Here is a 22,385-nt window from a genome sequence, read left to right as displayed (position 1 = left end):
TTCCAAATACTACAATCCTACCTGATTTTTGATACCTTTAGTTATGCTTCTTTTGAAACTCAGAAGTAAAAGCTGATGACAAGATCAACTTCTAATGCAACAGATCATAAACTAATGATCTTAAATACCCTTTGTATTCTGTTAGAGTTTGAGTTTCTGAAGTTACTGAGAAGAGACCATAACCTTCATTATATTGTTTCTAAAAAAACCTTTACCATCTAGAGTGTTATAGTAGCTACATATGAGGCAAGAACCATAAAACTACTTTTTATTTGTAAAAAAGTCACATTAATATAGTGCTGGTAAAATGCAGCATCTAATTGCCAGAGATATTCTTAAACAAGAAAAGCATACAAATATGCACCATATTTACAGAGTTAATATTCAGAGAATACTTGTAATTGTTCAAAAAGGTTTTACACTTGTCTATACAGCAGCTTTGAAAAGATTCAGTATAGTGCTGTGTACTGAGATACTAAATGCACTGTATGAAATGTATACCAGTTCTTGTATACAAAATAGGATCTAAAAGGTACCTAATTTTATCAATCTATCACCAACTAGCACTATGGCAGGGAACGTTAAATCAAAAAGTATCAGTCACCAAATGATAGAATATGCTACGTAAAACGTACCTACTAACACCAGAGGAAGGGAGAAAAGATGGATAAATCTTGAGTCTACTAATTCTGATAGTTCCTTTAAACTAAAATCCTCAATTTTCTTAAAGCAGTAAGAAATAACCAGGCTGGGCGATAATGACCTTGGTAGAGGGGTGTGAGGAAATAGCCTTCTCCAAATCACTCCCATCCCCACCACCCAGTTGCACTGAGTCTGATTCCGTAGTCACTCCATACACAGAATTTCCTTTGAAATCTATGGAAATTCCACAAGCAAAGTGGCTGGAGGATCAAGCTCACTACTTGGCTGGAAACAGTTTTCTGTAGAAAATGGCTGACAGGACAGCAGCACCTCCATTTTTATACTGACAACTTTATCATTGCAACAGAACAATACAAACATATGGTAGTGAAAATTAAGTTTGCAGACTATTTCAGAATGCAGCAAAATGGCACAGACTAAAAACGTGACAATTTCTTCATGCTTGTGATTTACTCTAGAACTTGATGTTGAGTTCTTTTTGCTGAACTTGGTCCTAAAACGTGCAGTTTGTTCTTAAAAAAATGAGAAGGATTTCTTTTGTTTTACTCTCCCACAATTCAAACTACTGAAAATTTTTCAATCAAACTTAAAAAAATAGCTTAGGACAGACAAAGCATGAAAAATAATCCAAAATGTGAAAGCTGAGTGCATGTGAAAACAGGAGAAATTGTTACAATGGAAACCGCTCTGCAACCCTACCAAGGACTGCCTTACTTTAATTGCCAGTGTATGTTGTCTGCAAAATTTCATTTATACCCAATGTTAAATCTGAAATACATTCCTCCTTCGTTTGAGCGTGACAGAATAAGCTGGCTCACTTCAGAAACCTTATTTGAAGGGTCTAAGAAGCAGCAGAAGAAATCTTAGTAAAGCTGGCTTACAAACAAGTCTCCAGTGACAACCTACTGATGTTCAAGTTCTGCTCTTTTTAATTAACAGTTGCTTCTAAAATCCTATTTTAAAGTGGCTCTGCAGAGGCACCATTTAAACAAGCAAATGAATCCACCAAGTATATGCATCTCTACAGATGATTCAAAGCATTTCAATTTCAAAATGCACCAACTAAGCGTTAAGTTACCCAAAAGATTATTTTTATAACCAATTATTTCTGTTAAAGCCTTATGTTTAAATTATCAGGAAGAGATCACAAGCCTTAAATTGTCTAAAATATGGTGAGCAGGCCATTCACAATAAAAGTTAATAAAAAGGTATTGCTAAGCCCTGGTCTACACAGGGGGTGGAGGGGGAATTGATCCAAATTACGCAACTTCAGCTACGTGAATAAGGTAGCTGAAGTCGACGTACTTAGACCTACTCACCGCGGTGTCTTCACTACGGTGAGTCGATGGCTGCTGCTCCCCTGTCAACTCTGCCTGCGCCTCTCGAGGTGCTGGAGTACAGGAGTTGACGGGAAAGCGCTCGGGGGGGGTCGATTTATCATGTCTAGACTAGATTTATCGCTGGATCGATCGCTGCCCACAGATCCGGTGGGCAGTGTAGACAAACCCTAAGATAGCTCTAGAGAATCACCATCTTAAAAGCATCAGATGTGCAGACATTACATTAAGCATTTACTGCCTGTCTCACAGACCAGTGTCAGGTCATCATAAGTTTCAAGGTACTGCAGCATATTATCTTTAAGAAGTCAGTCTCATTCTCTTATGTAGTGGTTATATTTTATTTATTTTTTAACTGTTTGCCTAGTGCCACTGTCTCTGCAAATATATGATAGACCTCTTTTCCATGACATACTAATACTTCATCAGAACTCAGACATTTATCCCAATATTAATAGTTTGACTTACACTCATTACTGCTCAAGGCTTCTTCAAGTTGAACGTAGAAATCAGATTTTTGTGCCAATACTCCGAGGTTTACTACCTTTGACTAAACAAAACAAAAAAAGGTCACACATCACTTGGAGCATATACCAATATACAATGTGTACTTTCACATCCTACGAAGGTATTTTTCATGGATAGAGCATATACCAATATACAATGTGTACTTTCACATCCTACGAAGGTATTTTTCATGGATAGGAAAAAACTTTTGAGGAATCGGGATATAAATTTGTTTTATATAACAGTTGGCGCTGAAAAACTGTTTTGACAAAATTTTATTCACAGGACTTTTAAAGTATGCCTGGGATATGCAGGGAAAAACATACAAAATATTCAAACTCTATTCAGTTTTATCTTTACCTGCTGTCCATCGTTTTCTTGCTTAGCAGCAGCATATCGTGGTATGAGACCAGGAACTGTTGGGATGAAAAATGGAGCTGATTTGGGAACTTTTGGTGGCTCTCTTGGTTTATTCTTTTTCTGTTTAGACATTTGAATTAAAATCATCAGGTTTATTATAAAAAAGTTTTTGATTTTACAGGTTTAAAAAAGATATCCTTATTGGGAAGATAATCAGGACTGTTAGAAAAATAAACACTTCTATATTTGGGAAATGTTTTATTGATTAAAGTTAGGAAGACTCTTAAGAGTACATCTACAAAACTGTCCCCGGCATTATGAAATGCATTACGTATTTTCCGAATGAAAAATCCTAAAATAATATTGAAGACAGAGGGATGGTCTTTTGGACCAGCTCTTCTATGCCTGATGCAGCACATGGGGGGCATGTAGAGCTGTCTTTATACCTCTTTTCATTCCCCTCTCTTCCAGGCACTGGTCTGGTGGCACAACGTACAGCAGATTCATAGGGGTGTTTAAACTGGTCTGACTGGAAAGTGCCCTCAAAACAGGCCAGTGTAGTGGCCATAGTGGCTGAGGTAGTGATACAAGAGTCCTTATGCAATTCCTGTACCATCCAGGGAGTCCCTCCACTCCAAAGGAGTCCTAAGGCAACTGGTTACGTCAGCTGTCTTGTCTTGTGCTACCAGAACTGTCCAAAGTAGGTGGGACAGGACCACAAGTTCTGGCCCAGAGGCCACAATAATAAAAGCTTTTCACGATGAGGTGTGCATGTAATATTACCTTGATAACATCAAGATTGAGGAGGTTTTTCCATCTTGATTCAGACAGTGCTGACAAGGTCACTAACTGCTCTTCCAATTGCGCTGGTGAATTATAATCAATCATTTCATTGCTTGTTTCTTCATCTCCTGTGATGTCCACATCTTTCAGAGACAAATTTCATTTATAAACACATGTAAACCAAAACAAGTTATATCAGCACTGATGTATGATGTTTACATGAAAATATATTTGAGTTCTAGAGATATTTTTAAATACTTTGTTGAAATATTAAATTTTATTTAATACAATGACAAACTATTATAGGTAATCTAGAATCAGGGAAACCTGAAAAGATTAAAAAAATTGTTCAGGTACCAGTCTGACCAAATTTAATTTGAGATCAGCTGCATTAGATCAAAATAAAGTTAAATTTGACAGTTTTTTCTAGTTTCTTGACTACTATTAAAATGTTGACAGGATGAACAAAAATATTAGACGCAAATATTTGATGTTACTAACTGTGTAATATATTAAACAACAAAAGTGATTGGCTAGCACAGTTACATGTGCCTTTCAGAGTAGCTGTTGATAATCCAAATATATATTATGGCAGCAAACTCATTTATGATCTCTGTGTGTGGAGAAGCAGACAGGGACAACCGAGAGAAGGGGAAGGGAAATGTTTACTGATTATGGGACTCTGCTGATAATCCTTAGACTCTATTCATCTACTGAAGTGTGTACAATATTTATAGAATTGCTCACACACAAATATGCATACAATTACATACATGAAAGGAAAGATGGTCTTATGATTAATGCACTGTAAGGAGATCTGGGTTCTGTCCCTATGTCTGCCTGAGTCTCCCTGTGTGACTGAGCAAGTCATGTGATCCAGAAGCAGGAACTAATTTTAGGGACTAAGGTTAGTGTGTTACATTTTAAAACAGTAATTTCCCCAGAGATGGTAGAAAAGAGTCCTTATTTTAATTATAAGCAAATTTTTCCTGTTACATTAATTTCTTTATGGTCAAAAATACTGAATTTACACTGAGAAAATTAAAAGTCTGCTATTTGAGGTTCATTACACAACTAGGAATAAGCCTCTTTCATCTCAGGATTACCTTGTGTAGGGCAAGTTCCAGGAAGCATTATTACAGAAGGCTCATAATCTGCTGAAAGTGGCCGTAAAGAAACAAGTGAATACAAGGAACGGTTGGACCTGAATAATCGAGACAGAGACACATTAAAAACATCATTTGACTTTTTTTCAAGACAAACATGTGGACAATTATTTTAAACTGTTTTTTAAACTTCTGATATTACTACAATATGACAAATCACTGACTTTCTTTCTCAAGATTAGATTCACTCATCTCTACAAAAACTAACAGAGAAAGTCTAAAACTTGGAAAAAGTTTTCTGTAAAATATTGGTACAAGTGAAAAATAACTTCCATGCTTTTAAAAATCATGCTGCAAAAGCACATTTCAAGACCAACAAGCCATCACTACAAATGGCATTATTTCTACTACTGTGTAAATTGCAGCACATCTTAAATTTCTCGTTCCCCAGAATGTGTGTTTATTATGTTGAGTGGAGGACAAGAGCTGGGATTTCTGGCTCTCAGTTACTGTGCAACTTCGCTTAATCTTTGCGGTTTCTCTCTAAAAAGGTAGACTTACCCACCAGTTTTTAGGCTTAATGTTTGTAAAGTGCTTTACATTTACACTGCTTGTACAACGATTTCCCAAATTATGATTATCATCATCAAATAGCAATTATTCCCTCAATTTCTATGACCAGCAGAAATGTGTATGAGGGAAGCTTGTGACAAATAAGGCCTAATCTATACTTAAAATGTTTTATTGGCATAGTCATGATGATTAAAATATATATTTTTTGCTAACCTAGCTATACTGACAAAAGCCCTAGTGTAGATACAGCTATACCTGCAAAATTAAGTCCATTTGAATGGTTTAGCTTAATTCACGCTGGGAAATGGTATAAGTTATACTCAACAAAAGGACCTTTTTGCTGGTGTATGCTGTCTCTGCACTAGGATAGTTTGCCAGTATTGATATATTGGCAGTTTTTAAAGTGATTTAATACAGGGAGGAAGTCTATCACCACCCCTATATCTGTGCAGCACTTCATATTGTTCCAACCCACCCAATCAATCCTGTCTCCCTAGTCCCTCCATCAATTCTGCTCTCGCATCTGTTCTGCCCCCCACAACCTCTCAACTGGTCCTCCGATAGCTCCTGCATTTCCATACCCTCCTCCTCCCAGGCTTGGTGGGCGATGGGTTGCAGCAGGGCCTCCTCTCTCCCTTCCCTGGGTGTTGCAAGGAAGGGAGGAAGAAGCAAAGGAGCCTTCCATTAGAGGGGACAGGGAAGGAGGGAGCGGAACCATCCTGAGCTACTGGGCTTTCTGCTCCTCTTTCTCCTTCTGAGACTAAGCAGTACTGAGGAGAAAATTTTAAAAAGGAAAATAATCAGCTGATTGTTAGGAAAAGTGTCTAGATCATGAGATATTTAATGGTAGAATTGTCCCTCTAAGAATGGAAGCCTTTTGAGAATTTTTAACTGGAGAAGACAAAATAATGGAGAATATACTTAAAGGAACAATTCTTAATTTGCAGTAGAAGGATAGGGTAATTCAAGAGGCCTTTTTCCCATCTCCAATTTCCATAATTCTGTGCCCAAATAGGTATATTTCTGAATATTTATTAAAATGTATTATGTACTCACCATAGATAAATTCCAAGATCATCTACATGTGATGAAGCTAGATAGTCTCCAGTAGGAGACATAGAAATGCTGATAGCTGCTGAGTCTAACAAAAAACAGTCTATGAGGCTATGGGGAAAAAAGGAAAGAAAAAAGAACAACCCACACAAACAGGATTATATACAGGACAATGAATTCATTTTCTTAACATTTTATTATGAAAACATATGTGATTTTCACATTTGCACTCAGATTATGGAAGCATACAGACAAACTAGATTTTTTCAAATAATCCAATAAACTGTGTGTATTTTAGCAGGTGGATGACACTAAAACCACTTATTAATCTTTATTACTTTAAGTCACCTCTTTTTTGAGGCAGTATAATAAAGTTAAGTGCCCCCTACACACAGTTTTACATATTTTGTGGAAGTCAAGAATCCATTTCTCCACAGCCAATTCCACAGTTTTACTACTAAATTGGTTTTTAGGGGCAAGAAAGTACATTTTATATTGTCAGTTACATCTAAATAGACACACCGTTTTTGGGCTCTCATCTTGTTTTCACTTCCCCCTGCTCCCACCAATGGGCTGCCACTGATTGCTAGCTTGTGCTACCTTATGTGGCATAAAAACACTGTTAGCATCTCCCAGCTAAACATTAAAATCAGCATGGCATCCTCAACTGTACTTGGATTCTCTCATTTTTCTCCCATCATAACTTGTGGAGAGGAAAATTCAATGTTTTGTTTTTTTGTAATAGATTTAAAAAAATTGGATTTTGTATTTTTTAAAAACCTCAACTACAACTGTTATTTTGACAACAATGAAGAGGAAAATAGAAATAAACTAAATAGGCAATATCCAGTTTAATTTAACAGCCCATCACCTCATAATAAACTCATTATACAGTTTTAACTGGTCACACAAGCACATGTCTCCCAAGACAAATATTTTTTATCCTACCTAAGTTACACTGTTAGAGCCTGATCATGTGTATACACCACTTTCCACAACCTCTCCTGAAATTCAAAATCTGCACAGTATGGCAAGAAGCTCCTTGCTAAGCAAGGAATTTGAAGTTATTTTAATGAGCATTTCTTCATATGCACTTTCAAATAAAAAAAAAACAAACTCTTTATTCCAGGGGTTCTCAAACTGGGGGTCAGCCCCCACCTCAGACCCTGCTCTGCATCCAGCATTTATAACGGTGTTAAATATATTAAAACGTGTTTTAAATTTATAAGGGGGGGGGGTCACACTCAGGCTTGCTATGTGAAAGGGGTCACCAGTACAAAAGTTTGAGAATCACTGCTTTATTCTATATGGTGTAGGAGAGACAGTGCTTAGTAAATGAATCAGTGTTGTAGTGAACAAATCCGCACAGCCTTCCCTACCCGGCCGTCGATACAGTTTCGCAACCCCAATGTGGTCCTCAGGCCAAAAAGTTTGCCCATCCCTGTATTAGCAGGAAAGTTGTAAGCAAGACATGACAACTCATTCTTTCACCCAATCTGTGTTTATAAGGCTTCAATTAGAATATTGTGCCCGGTTCTGGGTGCCATATTTCAGGAAAGATGTGGACAAATTGGAGAAAATCCAGAAGAGAGCAAAAAGAATGATTAAATGTCTAGAAACCATGACCTATGAGAAAAGATGGGAGGGGAAAAAAAAAGGGAGGGGGGGGTTTAGTCTGGAGAAGGGAAGACTGTGGGAGACAGTATAATAGTTTTCAAGTGTATAAAAGGTTGTTACAAAAGGAGGAGGATGAAACATTGTTCTCCTTAATGTCTGGGACAGGACAAGAAGCAATGAGCTTAAATTGCAAGGGAGGTTTAAGTTGGATATTAAGAAAAAACTTCCTGTCAGGATAGTTAAGCACCGAAAAAAATTGGCCTAGGGAGGCTGTGGAATTTCTGTCACTGGAGGTTTTTAAGAACAGGTTAGACCAGTGGTTCTCAACTAGGGTTATGCATACCATTGGGGGTACACAGAAGTCTTCTGGGGATACATCAACTTATCTAGATATTTGCCTAGTTTTACAACAGGCTACATACAAAGCACTAGCGAAGTCAGTACAAACTAAAATTTCATACAACTTGTTTATACTAATCTATATACTATACACTGAAATGTACACACAATATTTTTAGTCCTATTTATTTATTATACAGTAAAAATGAGAAAGTCAGCAACTTTTCAGTAATAGTGTGTTGTGACGCTTTTATATTTTCATGTCTGATTTTGTAAGCAAGTAGTTTTTAAGTGACGTGAAATTTGGGGTACGGAAGACAAAAATCACACTCCTGAAAGGGGTACAGTAGTCTGGACAGATTGAGAGCCACTGGGTTAAACAAACACCTGTCAGGAATGGTCTGGTTATTACTTAGTCCTGCCTTAAGTGCAGAAGACTGAACTAGGTGACTTATTGAAGTCCCTTACAGTCCTACACTTCTGAGAGTCTAGAACATGCTTGTATTGTGAGAGGAAAGAGCCGAAAGGGAAGGGACAAGAGTGGGTACAAGGGAGATCAGGAGACGTGATGGGGTCACTGAGGTGAGTGGAGGGAATCTTCTCCATCTATGACAACGGAGAAAGATGAGAGTAGTTGTAGAAGAAATCAGAGAGCTCCTGGGTGGAGAGAGAAGTGGGCATATGAGGAGCAGAGGGTTTGAGCAGTGAGCCAAAAGGTAACAAAAACGCACCTGGGACCGTGGGTGTGAGGTTTAATTAAGTTGTGGTAGTAGAGTTGTTTAGCAAGGAAGATGGGAGAACTGAAAGAGGAGAAAACAAATCTGTAATGGAGGAAGTCAGCCAGGTCATGGGATTTCCAACAGAGCAGCCCAGCAGCACAAGAGCAGAAGCATAGCAGTGAATGTGGGGAGAAGAGCAAAAGAAGCCCTGCAGATGCCTGTATAAACACACTGTCTCTTGCAAGGAGAGAATCCATAAGCACTCAAAAAGGAAACGTAAGTATGGTGAGTTAGGCTGGGAGGGGCAGAAGGATGTGTTAGCGCATACTGAGATCACTAGGAAAAAGTTCAATGCTAGAGAGAGTTAAAAAAATAACCCAGATTAATGTTAATTTACATGTCCTGTACTCTTAATTTGTCTATCCAAGCTACGCTGAGTAAGAAGAGAAATTTGCATACAGTTACATCAACTAAAATTTTCTTGTCTGGAATAGCTTTTGCACAAATTACACTTCCTAACTTGCATGCAAAAGCTACGTAACTAATTACATACAATTAGTCACAGATGGATCATCAATTTCTGTGAAATTTAAGGAAACCATTTAAACATCATTCAGATTACAATAGAATTTATACACAACGTACTCAATGAGTGGACAGCAGAGTGCACACTAAACATGGATGTATCATAACTTGTAAAAGATTGATGTTTTTGAATCAAATTAAATCTGATTTTTCTTAAGTAGAGCTTCAAAGTTAGCAATTGTTTTTGTATGTGTAAAATAGCTCCTATCTAAACTCTTCCATTTATTAATTCCTAACCATACTAAGGGAAAGTAAGATCTGCAGCTGAATTTTTAATGAGCATCATTGCTCTATTTCAGTATTTTCCTCTGCCTATACAAGAGCAAAACCATCTCTCTAAATTCCAAGCAAGATAAATTACCCTAATTTTTTTTCAGACAGAATATGTAATGTACTTACTTAAATTCCATATCAACAAGAATTTTGCTAGAGTTATTTTGTTGTCTTCTTATCTCCAATATATATTATAAAATATAATAGCATCTATGTACTACAGCGACAGATGCAAATGTTAAACAAGCTAAACCCTCAAGGCAAGTGCAGTGATGGTCTTAGATTGCCTTTAAAAACTTTATCATATACTTTTCCAAGTCATTTCTTTAATAAGAAATGAAATCAACATTAAGAATCTATAATAGCTTTGAGGAGAGAAGCTCTAAATTTAATTCATCTATTAACCTTTTGGTCTCTAACTTGAGGCATGATTTTCAACAATCTATTGACCAATCTTTCTATGATACAACTCACATCATGTACTTTAAATGAAAGACTTCATAAGGTAAGTAATTTTCAGTTAATACTGTCATAGCAACAAAACAAGGCAAACCTTTGAGCAATTGGGACCCAGCTGCAGTCAGAGAAGCCTAGCCTTTAGGCTTCTTTAACTTACACTAAGGGCACATCTACACAGCAAAGAAAAACTTGTGGCTGGCCCAACTTGGGCTCGAGGGGCTTGCGACATGGGGTTGTTTCATTGCCATGTACACTTCAGACTCGGGCTGCAGCCTGCGCTCTGGGACCCTGCGGGGTGGGAGGGTTCCAGAGCTTGGGCTGCAGCCCACGGCCAGAAGTCTACACAGCAATGAAACAGCCCCACAGTCTGAGCCCCATGAGCCCGAGTCAGGCCAGCCATGGGTTTTTCTTTGCTGTGTAGACATGCTTTAAGGTATCAACCCAGATCAGGAAAGCACAAAGGGGGTCTGAAGTCACCTTTGGGCCTATCTTTCCCATCTCCTGAATTATACTGTGTACTTCTCAGCCAAAACTGAACAGCCAGGGCAGAATATTCACTTTTGAGCAGAGGAGAAATTTTCAGGAAGTTTATAAGCAAGTAGAAATGGAAAACTAAAGTTGATTTGCAATCTTAACGTAGTGTTTGATACTACAGACATGATAACACAGTCATTTTATGCTTTTGAATTTACAAAGTGTTTTGCATTGACATGAAGCACCATTCAGGAAAGCAGAACATAAGGTTATATGGTTTTATTATCAAAGTAAAATTGACCTAACTTTTTCAATTGTACATGTGCTTGAAAGTAAAAAAAACAAAGAGTCCTATTGTTCACAATTTCACTGTCAGGCTTCAAACACTGCCTATACTATACTAATATAATTTACTATAAATTCCCATTTACAAGAGCTTCATAAAATGGCTATAAAAATTATTAATACCAGACAAAACAAGTCAGTTTCAAATACTAATTTTCAACAAATATCAACTTTTTGATTAGTGTAGGTTTATGGGAAATAGTCAACGCACCAAGTCTTTTTTGTGGTTTAATGCATGGAATTCATATGCACGTAAGAGCTCTCTGCTACAGTACTTAAATTGACTTACCATCCAGATGGGAGGTCCCAAGTCTTAATGGTGCAATCCATTGATGCAGTTATTAGCCAACGGCCATCAGGACTGAAAGCCTATAATAATAATATATCCAAATGAGTATTTTAGAGCATACACATCCTGCTTTAGTTCATAAGAGATAGCTGATGGTTTCATCCCAGTCCAAGCAGACATTTGTCCACACAACAAAATTGATAGTCTCTGATTATAGGAGACCTAAGGCTAGAAAAGCCAGGGTGTAGCAGGATACTGTATAAGTGCAGTGACCCATATTATGTTTGTAGGCCCTCACTTTTGTGCACACAGACAGATATTCACCACAAAACGTGAAAGAAAAATAAAAACAAAAGACATCAACATCAGAGATGTACTCATCTCTTGGTATTTGGAATAAATTAGTAACTGAATACAAATCCTGACAGCATTCTGAAAACATATCTAATTCACATCAGCAGGTCACTCTTATGTGCTGTATAATAAACACATATAGCTATGTAATGATTGATGCTTAAAACTACTGTTTATACTTCTGGTTTGTAAGGAATCTCTTGTGCCAATACAGACTTTGAAGAGATGGATAGCTTCCCAGTTGCTGCCCTCAACACCACCACTGTGACCTCAAATATCTGTTACGTTACTTCTAAATTTTCATTTGATTAAGAACAAAAAAAATAAGGTTTCACACACATTCATTCTTTAAACTGTCTGTCCTTTGGTAATAAAATTCCAAATCTGTACTGGTGAGCTAAAATTTCTATATTTACTATTTGAACATTGAGCATCTGAATCAAAAAACTATATTAATTCTTAAGAGGACATATACACATGTATGGTTGAGGTTTCCAAAGGGGTAACCCTGAATTTTTTGGCTTCTGCAGCTGAACACAACAAGAAAGGATCCAACTTAAACGCACATTTATATTTTATTATTTGTTATATACAGAAAACAAACCTATCACCCTCAAATTGAATTAACTTTTGTTGCAGATCATGTGCAGGCAAATATGTACAGTATATAGTCACCATGTCGTTAATCTGGCTGTGGTGTCCTGAGAAGTTCCTGACAATCCTTCTTGTTTCTATATCCAAAATGCTAATGCCAAAGTCATCTGAGGCAATTCCCAGAATGCCACTGGAAAGAATTAGTAGTATATATTAGCAGTTAATATTCAGAGATAAAACAGACAAGAATATCCTAATATTACCTGACAAAATTTTATGTTCTACTGAAATTTCCTAAGCAAGATAAGTTTCCATTTCTTCTGCAATATAAAAAGCTCCTTGCAGGACAAATAGTCATTTCTAGCTTAAAATGTTAGGAAATGAAAGACTTTTGTCATGAACTTTTATTAGAGGCTTGGACTTTAAGGCTACAACAAAACAACCAAAGCTGTAGTTGAAAAAGTTTTAGATTCTCACCTGTCTCTGTGAAGCAGCATTGCACTTGGAGAAGAAGAGAGATTAGCAGAGTAAACTAGGTCCATGGTCTTGAACTTCCAGAATTTAATTAATCCTTCACTTCCAGCTGTGATTGTCAACTGGTTTAATCCATCCACTGCTACCCCTCTAATGGGACCTTCATGTGCTTTAATCCAAAAGAAAAAAATAAATTACATTTCAGGGCTTTACACCAATCTTAGGTACCTATATAGTGCCAATTACTGGTGCATCTAAGTCCTTTCGGAGCGAAGGACAGATATTTAAATAAGAGGAAGGTATCGGACAAACAATAGTAAAGCCCCCTGACAACTATTACTTGAATATTATAGGTTTATATACTTAATCAGGACTTTCCATCTGTACACAGGCCAATTCTGTTTGATTAAGGTACCTATAACTAAGCATTAGTGTGACATAGTGAGATATACAAAAAATATATGCTATGAACAAGATTAAGATGGCAATTCAAAATGTTTTAACTGAACAATTTTTCATGTTGTTGACACAAAGCAGAATATTAGTCTTCATTATTTGCTTGAAAATCATGATTCTGAATTTGCAATTTTGGTTTTCTGAATTGCTTTTAATTACTTTACCTTCCTATTCTGCCACTAATAGGACACTGAAATTTTGAGACATTGAATTATATATATTCCTGATGTAGGTTTTCCTGTTATGAAAATTGGTAAATCCACATATAAGTATAGAATATATGGCAATAATCAGCAAACAAATAATATAAGCAGGAAGGCACTAAGACTTCATTAACTTTTAGAGAGGAAAAGCCTTAAAAGGCTGGCAGCTTTTCTATCCCCAATGTAGAACTTCAAGTATTACCAAAAAACATTTAAACTGTCTTGCGTCGCTCTTGGGGTACAGAGAAACCACTGGTTAACTCATTCCCCAGCCTCCACTAACATCTTACTTAAAACTAGATGCCAAAGTTGAAGGGCCCCAAATCTAGCCTAAAAGTAACTTGCTCCAACCGTAACATCTCATTTAACATGTCTGTTCTGTATTTGGATCAGAAGTCAGTTGTCTGAAACAAGGGTGCAACACAACTAGAGTCACAACTTTTCAAGAGAGCAATTCAACAGCAAACCCAAAGAACTGGGCTAGGTTACAATCTGCACGCATGCATGCTATCCCTACATTCTCTTTGGAGCAGGGAGCATACTGACATGTACAAGAATTTGGCGTTCTGCTAGGGAAGTAGAACAGAGCAGGTCATGAGGGATATGATGTGCATAGCCACAAGCCTAATCAAAGCCATCATTTTATACCCAACACATTTGATAACCAACAAGTTTATGTTACTTAAAATTAAATAGATGCCAACTCCACAACTATCCACAGTAGTGGAAGTGTTGTTGTCCCTCACCCAGAGAGAATAAAAGACAACTGTACAGTAATCTCAGCCACCTGTTGCTTCAATAGCAAGATTCCTGCATTCCACCCAGAAACAACAATAAAAGTATTTCGATTTGCAGCTAGTCTCTTAGGATGTAATTAAAAAAAAAATTCACCTTTTTCTTTTCCATAATGACCTCTATGAATGCCAGACTGCATGTTGTATACATCTACATGTCCTGTTGAAAGCCCAATTACAGCAAAGTTTCCACATGAAGTAATGTCAACTACCTTTGAAGGGAGGAAAAAAAAAAGAGAAAGGAACTTAAAACACATAGGTCATTAGCAAAGAAAAATAATATGTTTAATTGTAGATGTGCTTGTCTATATACAGCAATTACAAAGCATCTCATATTGAAAAAGGAAAATCTTAAAAATCTCTATATTACAATTTTCTTGTGGTTTTAAGATTAACATAAAAGATGGTTTACCTTCTCCCACACAGAAAGGAAAGCTATATTTGCTTTCTTGAGAGAAGTTATGATAAAAATGAGCACGTGGCAGAAAGAGTAAGCAATGAAGATGAGAGTACACAAATAAACAAGTTAGCGACATTCTCATAGACACCTCACTAATTGTAAACAACATTTACATCTTAATGCCTGTTATATGGTATGATCAATGTAACCTAAAAAAACCAAAATCTATATGATTAGCCCTCCATTGCACAAAAGGACATGCTAGGGAAGTTAACTTCGAAGTCTGCTGCCACCAGATTTTGGTGCTAGAAATGGAGAAACAGTATCTGAAAACAATCAACTACGATGCATGCAGAAAAGAGATGAGAGTTTACATTTTAGATCTTTCAACCCAGAACTTAAGAAGGAAGAGACATCACAAATAGGGGTCTGGATACACACACAATCCAATCTAATAGTTATACCCAGTGTATTTGGAGTTGTGAGCTCACCTACCGCCACCAAATTCAATAGAGTTAGCTAGCTATTTTCCTATAATGGGATAACTTGTAAGTTCCCTGATGCACCACTGATTACCCCCTTCAATATATACAGTAACTCCTCATTTAAAGTCGTCCCGGTTAAAGTTGTTACATTGCTGATCAATTAGGGAACATGTTCGTTTAAAGTTGTGCAATGCTCACTTCTAACGTTGTTTGGCAGCTGTCTGCTTTGTCCACTGCTTGCAGAAAGAGCAGCCCAGTGGAGCTAGCTGGTGGGGGGCTTGGAACCCGGGTGGACTGGCAACCCGCCCATCAGCTCTCCACTCCCCTAAGTTCCCTGTGCAGCAGCCTCCCAGCAGGTTATCAACTGACAGGCAGTTCAGCTGTCCCTCCCCACTCTGCCATGTGTTGCTCTTGCCCTCTGCCTTGGAGCTGCTCCCGCTGCTTGCTGTGCAGAGGTGATGGGGGGGGGGGAAAGGAGTGCTAATGCCAGGTGTCTCCCTACCCCCCTTACCCGCGCTTTGCTTCTGTACTTATCTCCACGGGAGGGGGACACGACAGGGCTCAGGACGGAGGGAGCTTGCTGGCAGCAGCTGCTGTCTCAATTTGCTAATCTATTTAAAAAGGCAATGTACTTAGAGTAGGGTCAGTATACTCAATGGGGCAATGCGCAACACTCTCTCTCTCTCACACATGTCTCTGTATCTCTCTGCCATGCTGTTTCCCCTCCCTCCATTCGTGCTGCCTTGTAGTGTGTGAGGGTACATTAACAATAATGTGTTAACCCTTGAGGGCTCAGCCGACTGCTAGTTCATCATTTAACAGTAAGGCATTCCCTGGGAAATATCCCACCTCTTCCACGCTCTGACTTCACCACCTCAACCAAGCTTCACAATCATTGCTGTGTACAGCATTAAACTGTTTAAAGCTTATTTTGTGTATATGTGAGAGTATATATGTATATAAAATAGCCTTTTATCTGGCGAAAATATTTCCCTGGAACCTAACCCCCCCCCCCCCCATTTACACTAATTCTTATGGGGAAATTGGATTCGCTAAACATCATTTCGCTTAAAGTAGCCTTTTTCAGGAACGTAACTACAACGTTAAGCAAAGATTTATTGTACAAAGAATTCTCGTCTAAATTATCCATGTCTGAAGAAGCCTGATCTATCTGCTTAGCAATATATTTACTTATTAGGTTGGAAAAGATTTCACACTCATTTGTACTAAGCACTCTGTATTTTGGTTGCTATTCTTGCTGATAGAACTATTATATGCACTTACCTCAAACTACCATCAATTCCTGTTACCAAATGGAAAAGAACTAACTGTGGGCAGAGATTAGTGATATTGCATAAGAGAAAACAAAACAGAAAATAAAAAATTTATTCTGAACTAAGTTCAGGAAAGTCATTATAGAAAGAATAGCAGCAATCCCTATATTTAGGTTGCCTAACTCTTTCCATTATAAAGGATTAAGAACTTTTCTTTGAGAAGCCCTCACACTTCCATAGTTTGCAGCAGGCCTTTGAAATTCAGCAGAAATGAATGCCCTTAACTAGAGAAGTGTCTTTTCTTTGTCCCATGAAATTCCACTCAGATGTAGCCATGATAAATTGTTTTAAGAAAGAATCACCATTTTCCTTCTCTCACTTGGGTTCCTCAGGAAATTATTATTTTGGCAGGATGCCAAAATTTAACGGGAAGCTTCTAAGCCTGGTTTATGTTTCTACCCAAGTAGAAGCTACACTCCCCAACCAACACCCACCCACACTGGAACATCTGGGAGCTGCCAAAGTAGTGGGGGCAAGAGGAGTAAGGAAGGGGGTCCATGTCTACTCCCCAACCACACTTTTCTCTGGACCAGGCACACAACACAAGCCTCACTTTCCCTCCTCTGTGGGCATCATATGGGGCAGAATCTGCCCCAACTCCTATAGGCTTAGACTAGAGAGCACTGAGAAGGGCTCCCTCCACCCAGACTTAGTACATGTACTTATTCAGTACACAGGTTGGATATCAATGAGGCAGAATTAAGGCTACATGTGCAATCCTAAATCTGGCATTTCCCAACTTTTGAGTGCTTGACTTTGCGCCCTTAACATTCTTTTAATGTACTTTTTTTGCATGCAACTTAGAAATATACCGATCATTTTCAAAGGTGTTAATCTTGAGAAACTGTTGCTTAACATTACCCTTACAAAAGTGTCATGACAGTTTACAAGCCCAGGCACAAAATCTTCTCTCCCACCATAAACAAAGATGAAAGTGAGAGGAACAAAGGTACACAATGACTATTTAAATGTCTTTGAAGTAACTACAAATCTTCAAATAATTGGAGCTCATAAAACCAAACTTTGTTTTCCTCCCCCATGTATTTCTGATTCAGGAGATAATTTTAGATAACTTGGAGTTTCAAGATAAATAAGATTGAAATAGTTAGCATTTACTTTATTATTTTATTCACTTATAAAAAATTATTAACTCCAATGTAGATGATAAGTAGAATTTTACAAGGCTTATTTAGATCTTTACCAAATGGTTCTTGGTTTTAAGTATTCAGTTTCTGTGCAATTGGATAGCAAATTAGCAGCCATGCCACAATAGGGCATAGAAATAGAAATAAGATTACCCCAAAAATCACACTTACTGTTGCATATACATCAAGAGGCTTGTTTTTGCTGAATGCTTTTGGTTTCAGTTTATGGGCTCCCATGGAAGTTTTCTGGTAGTTCCAGGTTGTACAAGTTATATAACCTTGATGGCAAGCAATGATCCCATCCCAGTCATTCTGACGTGCTATCTCTGTAATACAATCCAAATTGTTACTCCAGAAACTGACATTCTGAAGTGAGAGAGATTCTTACATCACAATTTATAACATTAGTTCCAAAATCCGTTATGTAACAAAGCCATTGCAATTTTATATTTTCATTGACTAGTCAAAGGGCTACGGTAAAAAAAAAAAACAAAAAAACTAGAGTAAACATTGCTAAAAAAATATTTTAAAAATATTTGTGGAGATTTTAATAAACCTGAACCACATAAGGAAGCTACATTCTCACCACTAGGATATAAATTGCCACAATCTAGATTTGTGAGCATTCTGTTCACCAGGGTGCATACATTTAAAAAAATGTTATCAAAACATGTTTTACATTTAAAACGATTTATTACACAAAGGAAGTATCTGTTGTATTTAATTAATTTAACTGATTGTTTCTGATCACTACATCCTTCAAGATTTTAGAACTAGTAGATTTCAACCTCTCAGCTAGTTTTTATTCATACCTTTGAAAAGAAAAACAAAAAACAACCCAAGCTCTCTTGCTTTTTAAACTCCCAACTGGTTTCTTAATTTTGAATGAACCATTGAACTGAACTAGTTGAATAAACCGAAATGAAGAAAATATTCTCTTTTCACCTGCAGACAAGGTTACTGCTGTCAAAAACTGGTTAGCACTTGAACTAACTCTGGTTCCAGACACTTAGCAAATGACTTCCACCAGTTCAGTAGTTTCAATTTCTTTAAAACTTAGCAGCAAACATGTACTGCTTTATATTGTTTTTTGTATTTCAATCTAAATAATTAATAGATAAGAAGTTTGACAACCTATATTAAGGCCTATTTCAATTTAATTTTAAATGGGTCTATTTAAAAAAAAACAAAACCCAAAACCCTATATTTAAATTTAAAAAAAAATTTCAATTTTAATCTTTTAAATAGATTTGTATGCACATTGTTGTACCCTTTTACTAGGCTTAACTGAACAAATCAGTCTGCACAACATTGGACACTGAAATGAAAGAAAAGCAAAGTGAAATTCATGCTTCTGAAAACTGCTAGTTAAAGGCCCGGGAGATTGAAATCTACTGCAGAGCACTCTCCGATTGACTCCGGTACTCCACTGGGAGCAAGACTAAGGTGAGTCGACCCTGCTCGGAGTAGACATCGTAGTAAGTGACACTACGTCGACTCCAACTACGTTATTCACACTATGTCTACACTATTGCAGTAAGTCAACTTAAGTTACACTACTCCAGCTATGTAATGTACAAAACTGGAGGTACAAATTTCTATAATACATCCCCCATAAATGTTTAATATGATAGCGGTTTGCACTTTTTAATTTAACCAGCAATGTTTAAAAAAAAAATTTTTAACAACTCACTGGAGGATAAGATTTTCGTTTTGCCCACCAAGAAGGTAAGGGTGCATTGTCTGTAGGCATCTCGTCCCTATATTCTCTCAAAAACAAGATGTGAAAGTTCACCAATTTGATTTTATTATTAATTTTCTCTATTGCAGTAGCACCTACAGGCCCCAACTGAGATCAAAGCCCCACTGCGAAAGATGCTCTACAAAACACATAGTATGAGGTCACCAATGTCCCAAAGAGCTTATAATCGTTATCCAATACATATATGTTGGGCATAGCATACACCACATTAATAGGTATTATGTGCATGGTATTAATAAAATATGCATGATATGTATTGGTGTTGGGAAGTTATGTTAGCTGAGTGTATTATGCTCTTCCCACAATTCTGTTCACGCATGTCAAGCACCCCACAACACTTTGCAAAGCTGAAGTCAGCTTTGGCATTAGAAAAATAGGAAACCTGTCTAAGCAAAAATGCATGAATACTTTGTACCAAATTCAGTTAGGAAGTAGGTACAGCGGTGTGGATAAAAATAGATTTAAAAAATTAAAATTCCAATTTTATTTTAAAAACACACAAGTTCTTTTTTTTTTTAAATAGACCTATTTAAAATTAAATTGAAATTAACAACCTATATTAAGGCCTAAATTTAACACTTGGAATGTAGTATTCAAAACGAAATAAAGGCAAGTGTAAGAGGAACGAAGGACAACGTTAGCACAAACTAATAGGTTAAACTTAGAGTTTAAGTGATGTATAAAAAGTTTTGTAACTTGTCAAATCATACTATAAATACTACTAGCTGAAATGCTACCTTTGAAGCACACCTTTTGCGTAAGGGGAACACGCTGCAAAAATCTGTTTCCTGGAAGGAGGGTCTCCTTTTTGTATTGTACTGCTTTGTCTCAAACAATAAATTTGGCTAAGTTCAGTTATTTAGTCTCGAACATTTTAAAAAATGAACCGCAAGTATAGTCAAACAATATAACCTAAATAGACAAGAAAAATGCACAGGAAGGGAAACTGAAGTATAGAGATGTGGAGTGATTTGCCCACGGTCACACAGTAGGTCAACAGCCACGCTAGGAATAGATCTTAGGTCTCTTGGCTCCCACTCCAGTAACTTTACCGATTAGAGCACATTCTACATCAGATGAATTTTAAATATTTTAATACTCTTGAAAGACCTTCACCCGTGGCCAACTAGGTCAACAAGTTTAAGGAACTTAAGGACATTGAATATAGCACTATGATAGCAATTACAAAAACAATGGGTAACAATTACTACTGAAAGAGCCAAACCAGGAGTGTGTGTTATGCAATATATGAACAACCAAAATGTAAGCTTTAAAATTACACAAATTATAATTGAACATTGTCTTTTTACAATATGTAGGCTATTTATGTGTTGACATTGTTAAAATGCAATTGCAACTACAATTGCTTTTGCTTCTGGTGCAAGAGGATGAGTTATTGGGGCCTTACTCTTAAGGAGAAAATCCTTTTAATGTATTAACATGACAAAAAAAAATCCAGTCTGAGAATCATCATATTGTAGGCACTATCAAAAAATACTGAAATATTTCTCTGCATATGTTCATCTACATACAATTTTACTGACAATGCAGGATACACACATTAGTAACAGTAAGATAATTTAACTATGCCATGAACACGTGTTAATCACAAATAGCTATTTCCTTACACTAGGAATTTCTCCCAGCTGGTCCCCCTGACTGCTAGTCCTACAAATTCAGTCGGGAGAATATAAAGAAAGTTAAGGGGTTTCTGACTTGTGTATCAGCAACAATAAAGATTCTCCAATCAAAATTTAGTTAACTCCGATGATGCATGAGCCAGAGTAAAATCCAGTTCATTCTTAGACATCTGTATTGAGTCTGTAGCTCTATTGAGAGTACTCAGAAGGCACAATTTATATAAAAATGCCACCTTGTTACCCAGCTAGTCACCGTTCAGTATTTGAAGAGCTGTACCAATTTAATATATCTCCTCAAAAAGATTAATTTGGGTTTCTGATAAATTAGTAAATTTTTGAATAAGTTACAAAAATGTAAAATTGAAGAAGCAGGTTCCTGTGAGCAGAGGAACGACTCTCTCCTACATATGACATAAAATATTACCTACCTGTTGCAAATGCAGTAATAGGTGGAAGGGCCATTGTATCATACTGAAGACCTTTCCTTTTTGATTTCTTTTTGTTTATGGAACCTTTAAAAAACCAGAAAAATGTCAGCAACTCTCAGTCAGTTAAAAATATATGCAGCCACAAACTTTCCTTAAGGTATAAACAATCTACTAAATGTAAAGTTCACAGCAAAAATATAGAATACATTAATTTTTTGTTTAAAAAACTTATTTCTAAAATGTACAAATTGAAACTTTTAACATTAAAGTCATAATGGGCAAAACTCATAGCACTGCTTATAAAGTTGCCCAGCACTTCCCACTATAAAGACCTTGTTTTCAATTGCTTAAATTTTGCCACACTAACTGCTCAGAGTAAGATTTTTCATGCTGAATGTCTGCCTCTGGTGGAACTGTTTGGGAAAGTTTCAGCACAAACCATTCAGCCATTTCTGAGATTGAGATTACAGAAACAAATCGTTTTGCCCATGTTAAAAAATTCCTCCAATCATTTTTCTGAGACGCTCCAGTTCCTCCATGCTTTGGAGCCATGACTTGAAATTTAGCATGCAGGGGGGCTGTTGCACTCGTGTCCAGGACACAGTCTCATGCTCTGGATGCCCCTGGACCTCTGGTTGCTAGAAGCTGGGACTGGATGACAGGGTATGGATCACTCAAATTGCCCTGTTCTGTTCATTTTCACTGAAGTGTCTGGCACTAGCCACTGTTGAAAGGCAGGATATTGGGCTAGATGGACCATTGGCCATACTGGGTCAGACCATTCTTATGTTTGGGATGCGCCTTTTGCTGTTCCTGGTAAAATCTCACTAAATT

General features: G+C 37.1%; 1 protein-coding gene across 1 annotated transcript in view; it reads right to left on the bottom strand.

Annotated features, from left to right (window-relative positions):
* WDR36 (WD repeat domain 36) overlaps positions 1 to 22,385 on the bottom strand; it is a 51,742-nt gene that overhangs the window by 4,892 nt on the left and 24,465 nt on the right. The window contains exons 11-21 of the mRNA XM_073344678.1: positions 21,552 to 21,635; positions 17,893 to 18,047; positions 14,455 to 14,569; positions 12,908 to 13,073; positions 12,512 to 12,620; positions 11,483 to 11,562; positions 6,386 to 6,493; positions 4,757 to 4,854; positions 3,651 to 3,793; positions 2,868 to 2,987; positions 2,469 to 2,550 (exon numbers count right to left, since the gene is read on the bottom strand). Of these exons, the coding sequence (XP_073200779.1) occupies positions 2,469 to 2,550; positions 2,868 to 2,987; positions 3,651 to 3,793; positions 4,757 to 4,854; positions 6,386 to 6,493; positions 11,483 to 11,562; positions 12,512 to 12,620; positions 12,908 to 13,073; positions 14,455 to 14,569; positions 17,893 to 18,047; positions 21,552 to 21,635 (1,260 nt within the window). The remainder of the gene's footprint in view (positions 1 to 2,468; positions 2,551 to 2,867; positions 2,988 to 3,650; positions 3,794 to 4,756; positions 4,855 to 6,385; positions 6,494 to 11,482; positions 11,563 to 12,511; positions 12,621 to 12,907; positions 13,074 to 14,454; positions 14,570 to 17,892; positions 18,048 to 21,551; positions 21,636 to 22,385) is intronic.

The sequence above is a fragment of the Lepidochelys kempii genome, chromosome 5 (assembly GCF_965140285.1).
Source record: "Lepidochelys kempii isolate rLepKem1 chromosome 5, rLepKem1.hap1, whole genome shotgun sequence".
Taxonomy (NCBI): Eukaryota; Metazoa; Chordata; order Testudines; family Cheloniidae; genus Lepidochelys; species Lepidochelys kempii.
Note: the sequence above shows the minus strand (reverse complement) of the source record. Positions and strands in the feature narration are given on the sequence as shown.